Source organism: Notolepis coatsorum (assembly GCF_963971535.1).
Source record: "Notolepis coatsorum genome assembly, contig: SUPER_7_unloc_3, whole genome shotgun sequence".
Lineage (NCBI taxonomy): Eukaryota > Metazoa > Chordata > Actinopteri > Aulopiformes > Paralepididae > Notolepis > Notolepis coatsorum.
The window spans coordinates 812,234-821,852 of NW_028174878.1; the positions used below are offsets into that span (position 1 = coordinate 812,234).

General features: G+C 42.6%; 1 protein-coding gene across 1 annotated transcript in view; it reads right to left on the minus strand.

Moving 5' to 3' along the window:
* LOC311232744 (B-cadherin-like) overlaps positions 1–8,463 on the minus strand; it is a gene marked incomplete at both ends in the record, with an annotated part of 53,877 nt that extends 45,414 nt beyond the window's left edge. Inside the window, 3 exons of the mRNA XM_084338324.1 lie at positions 3,383–3,524; positions 3,984–4,139; positions 8,413–8,463. Coding sequence (XP_084194450.1) covers positions 3,383–3,524; positions 3,984–4,139; positions 8,413–8,463 — 349 coding nt within the window. The remainder of the gene's footprint in view (positions 1–3,382; positions 3,525–3,983; positions 4,140–8,412) is intronic.
* Between the last annotated feature and the right edge of the window lie 1,156 nt (positions 8,464–9,619).

The window sequence follows — 9,619 nt, forward strand, 5'->3', positions numbered from 1 at the left end:
GTTGTGAAGGGCCAGATTAAACCGAATATATATATTTATTATATATATATATTTAATTGTATTTGTATATTCTCTAATATTCCTTGATATCCCTTGTATATTCCTTGTACAATATGCATTGAATATCCATTCTAGCCTACTGAACATCCCATAATAGTCTCCATTCTACTATTGGTCGAGACCTTGGTGCCAGGCTGCCATACCCCCCAGACCCAGTTCAAACGTACCGCTCAACATGTACGAACAAGTCCTAGTTCCGCGTAGGAATCTGGCTACCGCACCACTAATGGGACTATTTGTTCATAGTGCGTATATATACTGCGCTACTAAAGTAGGACTTCCTTTTCAGTCCAGTTTCTTACCCTCCAATAGAGTGACAGACGTAAAGCCTCCCCGCGACGCCACGTGTGGGAGTAAGGCCAAGTTCGGCCTACCATCGGTATTGAGACATCGTGTATATTAATATTTGAATAGTCATATTTGGCACTATATCGTCGAGTTGGACGTAGTCTATTAAGCTAATAATAGTCTGTTAATATATAGTGCTTCGTGCGGTGAGAATACTACCGTAGTCAGCACCCCATCGTTTCGGGCAGAAAACTGGCTGTTTATCCAGGATGATCGACCCCATGTGAGATTGCACCCGAGGAGCCCCAGAGCCGACGAGCGAGTGGACCTGTATACCGGATTATTCTACCGACGACAGCCCGCCTTCCCAGGCACGGATTATGCTTTGTATACGTTGATTATTCCATGGATAAAGACCCCCGACACTGCCGTGTGTTGGAACCCCCCCCCCTGGAGAGGACGCAAGGTGAGGAGACGCTCTGCAAGACGAGGTCGCTTCACGTCTCTCCTCCGTGGACCGGAGGACGCCGGCCCACAAAGAGTCCATCTGCTTTCATCTGCGGTCCAAGGATCGCCGGCGCATTGAACGGCACTACAGTGGTTTCACCTGGGATACCCTTGGCCGGATGAGGCAGCCGGACTCTACCCCCCCCCCTTCCTACTCCTGTCGGCTTACAAGCGACCGGATTAACCCCCCCTAGTGTATCCAGTCTATAATCATTAAAGTATCATTGCTGCTTTTCCTTAACTATTCCAGGTCGTATATGTACCACCTGCGCCTTCAGAGATTGGACATTCTCTATTGATATACCGACGAATACTCTTGCCATAAAAGTGCATACTAATTCCCATTCATAAATGTGATTGATTTGATTAAGTGCTTGCTCTACACACCATCGGTGTGTAGAAATAAAGACCTATTTCTAATTCGTACATTTGTGTGGATCCGTTTCATCTACGTGACAGTGTTCATCATAATATATTTATGCCGAGTACTGGGTGGCCGAATATTAAGTACAAAGGTAGTGGTAGTAAGTATCATATCTAGTAATACAGTCAGGGAATTGTACCCCTCAGTTACATCACCAATGAGTGGGTAATAAGGCTAGGTATCCAAAATCGGACCATATTGAAGGATTTGGGGTGCTTTTTCAATGTATGTGATGTATAGATTGGGGGGAGATGATCACAGCTAAAACGGTGAGATCGAAATGTGCATGGAAGACGGTGATAGAAGAAGCGTTTCAGAGGCAGTAGCCAGCAGAATGTTTAGCAGCCAGCCGAATGTTTGTTGACATTCCTTGTAAGAACATCTGAGATAAGAGCGAGTGTCTCCCAGAGCAGGAGGGAGAGAGGTTCATCTTAATGAAACGTGAAATGTGTGTAAAGGTTATTAACGCAGTTGTCATGACAACACGTCGCATGACAACCAGAAGGCGGGCCGTCGTTGCTACGGCGAAGATCTATAAGTCGAACGGTGTTTCCGGGTGTAGGGCAGACTAGAATCTGACCAAGAGCGAGTAGGACTGAGATCACACAGAAGACGCTCTCTCCTCCCATCACAGAGAGGGGGGGGGGGGGGGGGGGGGGGGGGAAGAATGCCACATCATCATTAGCTTCGGCTAACACGAGGAGGGTTCAGGCTAACGACCAGGCCTGACCACTATTGGACATAACAGCAAAAGGACAATAATCTGAACACACCGAAAGATCATTAGAATAGACTCTTCAAGGACAATACAATCTGTTAACATCTGAGCTGAGGTTTCTGTTTATCAAATAAAACCACGCTTTTCCTTGTAAGGTATTTCACGTTGTCGAAGTGTCGAATTCTTACGGAGGTGGAGAATTAGTATGGTTTATGGATTGCACTAACAGGGGAGATAAGGATCTTATCAGCCAGTGTCGGAGAGACGTCAGGACCATTAAAATGACACAACGCAGAGGAATTGGATGGAGAGCCAAAACAGATGAAGACGTGATACTGGCCAGTTTGATCAGGATCTAACAATATCCAATAACCATCTGTTACTCAAGTCTCAAATCTGTAGCACTTTTTGTAATATGGATGTGTTGTGTATTACATAAATTATTGAAATGATGTATGGTGTAACTTAAGGCTGTCTCCCTCATAGGTAATCGCTAGGTTTGGTCTCAGTCAAGATGTTGCTAGCCGATTAGTTGATTTTTATGCTTTTCTTTTCAAGCTGAACAAGTTATTTCCTGATAAATGATAAGCACATCTCTGGTAAGCACTAGATTTAAACAGGTCCTTCTGTATGACGCAGGGAAATAGAAATTTGACAGATGTGTTGATGAAATAAATGTATCAATTAGTTGACAAATCCTATAACTATTGGTGGACTGAGAATTTGTTTAGGACCATCCCTGGTATGTTGTCATGGGGTTTCCGCCTTCGGTAGTGTGGTAGTGAAAGGGTTAACCATTTGTAGTGTGGTAGTGAAGGGATTAACCATATGTAGTGTGGTAGTGAAAGGGTTAACCAACTGTAGTGTGGTAGTGAAGGGGTTAACCCTTTGTAGTGTGGTAGTGAAATGGTTCCATTTGTAGTGCGATAGTGGTGGTGTAGTGAAGGGGTTAACCATCTGTAGTGTGGTAGTGAAAGGGTTAACCATCTGTAGTGTGGTAGTGAAAGGTTAACCTTCTGTAGTGTGGTAGTGAAAGGGTTAACCCTTTGTAGTGTGGTAGTGAAAGGGTTAACCAGCTGTAGTGTGGTAGTGAAAGGGTTAACCATCTGTAGTGTGATAGTGAAAGGGTTAAACATCTGTAGTGTGGTAGTGAAAGGGTTAACCATCTGTAGTGCGGTAGTGAAAGGGTTAACCATCTGTAGTGTGGTAGTGAAAGGGTTAACCATCTGTAGTGTGGTAGTGAAAGGGTTAACCCTTTGTAGTGCGGTAGTGAAAGGGTTAACCATCTGTAGTGTGGTAGTGAAAGGGTTAACCATCTGTAGTGTGGTAGTGAAAGGGTTAACCCTTTGTAGTGTGGTAGTGAAAGGGTTAAATAACGATCTCACCGATGGCTGTGCCCTCGCTGACGTTGCCGTGGGAGGGGTCTTGGCTGAATACAGGTCTATTGTCGTTCTGGTCAATGACTTTGATAATGACATCCATGGGTTCTTCAACCTGTGCTCCCTGGACCAGGGCATGGGCCAACAACTAGGAAACACCACAGAGCACAAACAAACATGCTACATTAAAGGAACACGCCAACATTATGGGATATGTGCTTAGCGTCTTCTCCAGAGTCAGACAAGAAGATTTCCTCTCTGTGTGCGTTCAGGAAGCAAGCTATCTGGCTGCAAACTAGCCTAGATTAGCACAAATGAGCGGATACGGACCAGCTAGCCCAGCTGTTGGCCAAAAGCACCTCTCCCAGAGTTTTAAGCTAGGCTAGTGGTCCGTATCCGCTTCCATTCATTTGTGCTAAGCTACAGTAAACTAGCTTGCAGGAAATTGGTGTCCATCTTCTTGTCGGACTCTGGAAAAGACGGTAATCACATTTCCCATAATGTTGCCGTATTACTTTAAGTAATGGATTGGTGATGGATGAACAATATAAAATAATTATACTGTGTGTTGTTATTACGCGGTTCTCTGAATTTTGCCTCAACTCACCCTGTATTCAGCCTTCTTCTCTCTGTCCAGTCGCTCGGTCACGTACATCCATCCAGATCCCTGGTTGATGGTGAACAGGCCCTCCGGAGGTTCGTCAGCCCCTGGCCCAGAGATCTTGTAGTTGATAGCAAACTGTCTGTCCAAGTTTGACCTGATCTAAATTAGAAAATAAGAACGACAAGAAAGTCCGAAAGTTTATTCAAAAAATGTTTTAGTCATGTGCTACAAACAATTTAAGTATTGATTCAAAAATATATGTTTTACTATTGCAAAGGTCATAGATTTCATTGTGAATAGTAGTTACCTGCGCCATGACTTTTGGATACGGGCCGTTGTCGTTTTCTGGGAGGTTTATATCTGGAAGAACCCAAGCCCTCTTCCTCCGATTCAAACCACCGTTGAAAACATGTGGAAATTCCAGGACTAGAAGTTGATGGGTGCCCAGTTTGGAACTGTTCTGTTTGAGTAATTACATACCATAAGCATAATTATACTACTTTGTGTCACTGAATTTGATTCTTACATTCAACATTGTCTATTGTACAGTCTTGCCAGGGTTTCTTGAAATAATAATTAATCATTCCCACCAATAATCTTGGTGATATTATGTGGTATTATGTGGCATAATGCCCTCCTATATTATACACTGTATAAAAACATTGTTTCAAATAAAATAGAAAAATATAACCAGAGAAAACTACTCACAATTGGATTACTAAAGACTGGGTGCTGAATGGTCAGTGTATGTCAAGATCAGGACGACACTCCGAGGTGAGGTTTTATTGCCCTTATTCCGCGTGTATCTGACGAACATTCTATAGTCACGGGTGGGGTTAATTATAGGCGGCCCCAGCCATCCAGACAGGTACAGTACATCCCACCAGGAGGGCTGGCTGGGGTCGACTGTGACTATTTTCAAGTTTTGTTTTATTTGTCACATATAAGGTACATTACAGTTAAATGCTTGGTTCTGTATGAGGCGCCTGAAGTTGTGCTTCATACAGTAACAAGTAAAAAGAATAAAGACAAAAAATGTTGTATACATTTTTGTAAATTAGTTTGTACATTTTAATATAAGATAAGATAAGATAAGATATTCCTTTATTGATCCCCTTGGGATCAATAACAATGTCAGTACAACATGCAACCAAAATGCAAAAATGAGGTAGAGATGTAGTGTATATAGCAAATCCTTTAGTAATACATATATAAAACATGGTGTAGTGTTAAAAAGTGTTCAAAGTGTCTAAAGTGAATGTTAAATGTCAATGTTTAAAGTGAGTGTGTACATGTGGATGTGTGTGCAATGAATATAATTCTATATACTATACTAACTATAGATTAGAATGTTTGCCAGATACACGCTGAAGAAGTGTCTTGCCTGAAACGTCCTTATGACAATGCAAGGTCAAATTGGGAGTGCTGTCCTGCTCTCTAACCCATTCAGTGCCAACCACGAGATTATTTGGGTAAACTCGCCATGCGTTGAGTGCCAAGACCCGAGAAAACTCGGGTTTTACCACTTTGAGTGCCAGCAGGGGGCGCACGATTTAGCGCTTGAGTGCCAGCGCTGTAGTCAATGGGAGGGCGAGCACATTTGCGAACGCATAAACTATATCTTAAATTATGGCTGTCTAATACGCCCGTCGCTTATAAATGACTTGTTTGCAGTCAACATTGTCAAAACGGATTGTTTTTTTAATCGGTACATTTCCATTTTATACCATTTTGAAAAACGCTCGTTTTTTTAAACTTCCAGAAAAAAAGGTGATTTTGCAGGAATCACGCTTTAGTGGAATACACAAAACACGTTGTCATTTTTCGGCCTATTTATGAATAGTTTTCGAATAAACACTAGATTATCGATAGTATATGTGTACTTATGCACGCTAGAGAAGCGGGCTGAAAAATCTATTATCTTATTTCCTGATCAGCACACACACACACATACACACATATGGGACACTCTGATTATCCCCAAGACTGGTAAAATAGATTCCTTACCTCAGATCAGATGTTCTCCAAAAAGATTATTCCAATTCCTGATCGCCATTCCAAATATCGATCGCGTTTATTGATCCAACGCTGGGTACTGGAAACACATATTCCACGCTGTTCTGCGGCTCGGCAATGAATGGAATCGTCTCCGGTTACATGCCTGACAAGTAAAATGTGGATTCCGGACTCTTTTTTTCCCATCCATTTCATTCAGTCCAATCCAATGGGTGCATACCATCCGGAGAGACGATAGGGGGCGGTACTTTCCCTGTTCGAGCTCAGATAGATCCCCAATGGTAACGTGAGGCTAGATTGATGAAAAATTAATGGAAATCGATAATAAAAAAAATTAACGATTAAATAACGAGATTTCTCGTTCTTGGCACTCAACGCATGGCATGAACTAACGAGATTTCTCGTGGCTGGCACTCAAAGTGGTAATTGTTATTTATTTTATTAGCAATATCCATAAATTTTTCATCCATCCAGCCTGACGATATCATTGGGAATGGGTCTGAGCTCGAAAAGGGCAAATACCGCCACCTATCGTCTCCCGGATGGTATTGCACATCATTGGGTGGGACTGTGCATCAAAAAAATAAGTCCGGTCCAGGTTTTACTTCTCGGGCATGCAGCTGGATACTATTGCATTGAGTCCCCCCACTGGGAGCAGCGTCGATTATGTGTTTTGGTGCTATAACGTTGGATCAATAAACGCGATCAATATTTGGAATGGCGATCAGGAATTGTATTAATCTTTTTGCAGAACATCTGATGTGAAGTAAGGACTCTATTTTACCAGTCTTGGGTTAATCAGATGTTTTTTTCTCCGCCATCGCAGCGTGTGTGTGTGTGTGTGCGTAACGTTAGCCGTATCCACGGCATGGATAATCGATTTTTCAGCCCGCTTCTCTAGCGTGCATAAGTACACATATACTATCGATAATCTAGCGTTTATTTGAAAACTATTCATAAATCAGCCGAAAAATTACGTGTTTTGTGTATTCCAGTAAAGGCCGATTATCGCGGAAAGCAAGTCATTGATAAGCGAGGGGTGTTTTAGACCCATAGCCATAATTTAAGATATAGTTTAACAGTTCGCAAATTTCCCCGTCCTCCCATTGACTTCCTTATTGGCACGCTATCCCTAATATGGTTAAAGGGGCGTGGCTCTGAATGAAAAACACATTTAAGTAAGGCAAGCTCAAACACACACATGAAATAAGTGTAAAGACAATGTGTTACCTGTAATTGGATATAATTTTTAGTTTTTGGGACTTGATAGCTGATGAGGCGCTCTGCTTCAGCCAAAGCAGCCCAACAACACTATAGGATACAAAAGTCGTAATCATAATATGTAGAACTCACTACATTACTTTGCCACGAATATTAAAGGGTCTGTTCTATGAGTGAAAACTTAACAAAAGCTAAAGTAAGGCTGTAACCATGAATAAATGTGCTGCATTAAGAGGCCCATCTCACATGGGATTAGAAAAAAGCTACAAGTCGGGGCGGCTAGGTGGCGCAGTGGGCAAGGCGCTCGCCACCAACGCAGGAGATGCTGGGTTCGAGCCCAGCTCTCTGCGTTGCTACCAGCTTGGCTGGTCGTTCCTACTAATACAATTGGCAGTATTAGGGGGTGGGAAGCTAGTGGGTGGGGATCGGACGTTGTGGACAGCGACTCCTACAGGTCGGTTGGTGCGCCTGCGCAGTAGAATCAGGAAGCGACGAGGGCAGCGTGTCCCTCCCACGCGTTACTCCTCGCCGCTGAGAGGCCGCGCTGTGCAGGTGAAAAGATGCGACGGCTGCCTCCTCGAGTACCGGAGGGGACACGTGATGCAAGGCTTCGTCCACATTGCAGCCGGCTTGTGGGAGGCATGGCCTAACAGCGTTCGAGACAGGGGAGGGGAGAATTGGACGATACGAAATTGGGGACGGGAGAAAAATAGAAAAAATTGGGAGAAAAAGTAGATAAAAAAAATTTAAAAAAGAAAAGGCTACAAGTGGGCGGACCGGTGCTCCCACTGTCCTCAGCCCACAGCCTCATACAGACACAACCCCACGGTACGAAGATCTTTAGTGAGGCAACAGGTGAATAAATAGAGGCCCATATTACTGTTATTCTGACTCGGGCATCGCAACCCCTGGAGCCCCATACACATAATACAAAATATACACATTATGCAGACTGAAAGATAATGATTATCTTTCTCATTTGCCAAGCCTTTTTCCTAATATTCGGCATAAGAAAATAATTGCGGTTTACACTATGTGTGATTCATGAATACATGCCGACTGTCACTTTTTTTCATCCAAAGGATCATTTATTAGCTGTATTGATATTACACTTGTAAACTTGGTGTTTTACCCATTTCTCTAATAATTCACAAGCATTGCTAATGCGGGTCTGCGAGATGTCAAACAGGTTTACCTGGAGCAGGACCAGCAGAGAGATGAGCCCTGTGGTCCTGCGGGCCTCCATGATGTCCACAGCTCTGTCCGCACCTCGGGGTTTGGACTGCTCCGCTTGCCGCTCCTCTCTCCGGGCTTATCTCCAGATCTGAATGAATGAATGAATGAAAACTTTATTTAACAGATTGCAGAATGGGTACAATACAGTACGGCGGCTCAATACACACAATTGTTAAGGGGATGCAGACCTGAGAAAGACGTTTGTCTTTTTCCATCAGGGTCCCCCATTTTCAATTCATATAGACATTTATGACATAGACAACATACATGACATCATGGCATAGGGACATATAGGTATTTAGTACTGATACATTTGTGACATAAACGGTATTCAAATATCCTAGATCCTGACAGAGTAGGGAGGGGACGATACACAAATGTTCTAGAATGTTTGATTATGACATCATACTGTGACATCACGAATGCTCTAGAATGTTTGACTATGAACTGTGACTAGGGATGGGTACCGTTCACATTTGAACCGATACGGTACTGGTACCTGTGAATCTATACCGGTACCCTTAAAATTTAATCTACCTACCTCAGTCGTAAAAAAGAAATCCAAACTTCAAATAACTACACTTTCGACCGTTTTCGGCTTGCCATTGCCCCGACTGCTTTGTTGTTGAATCAAGTCAAATCCTAGGACCTAGGTAAGTGTATTGTAGAGGAGCCAAAGCTATATATTTAGGTTATTGTATTATATGAATGTTTATATGTTTATTTTTATAACCTTACATTGAAACGGCATTAGGAATATTGATTGGATTTAGATAGTCATTGAACTGTATTATTTGTCATAATAGAACCTTCTAGAAAATTTGTGATGTCACAGTTAGGGATGGGTACCGAATTCGGTACTTTTAAAGGTACTTACTGAAACACATCAGTACTACCGAGTATCGATTCACGTAAAAGAAAGAAAAAATAAATAGTTTGCACTTTTTTTTAACCTTTTTTCTTTTCATGTCGAGTTCACACGCACAATATACGTATCAGGGCCGACGTTCCACTCCACTGGTTAAAGTTGCTTACTCGTGAGTAGTATGTTCATTGATAAAGAAAAATAAGGTCCACAGCCGCTCTGGTGTAAAACAAAGCTATCCAAATGGTTTATTTCTCTTCCACAGCGAAGTCTTTCTTTACAGAAGTGATCCTAAAGCTAT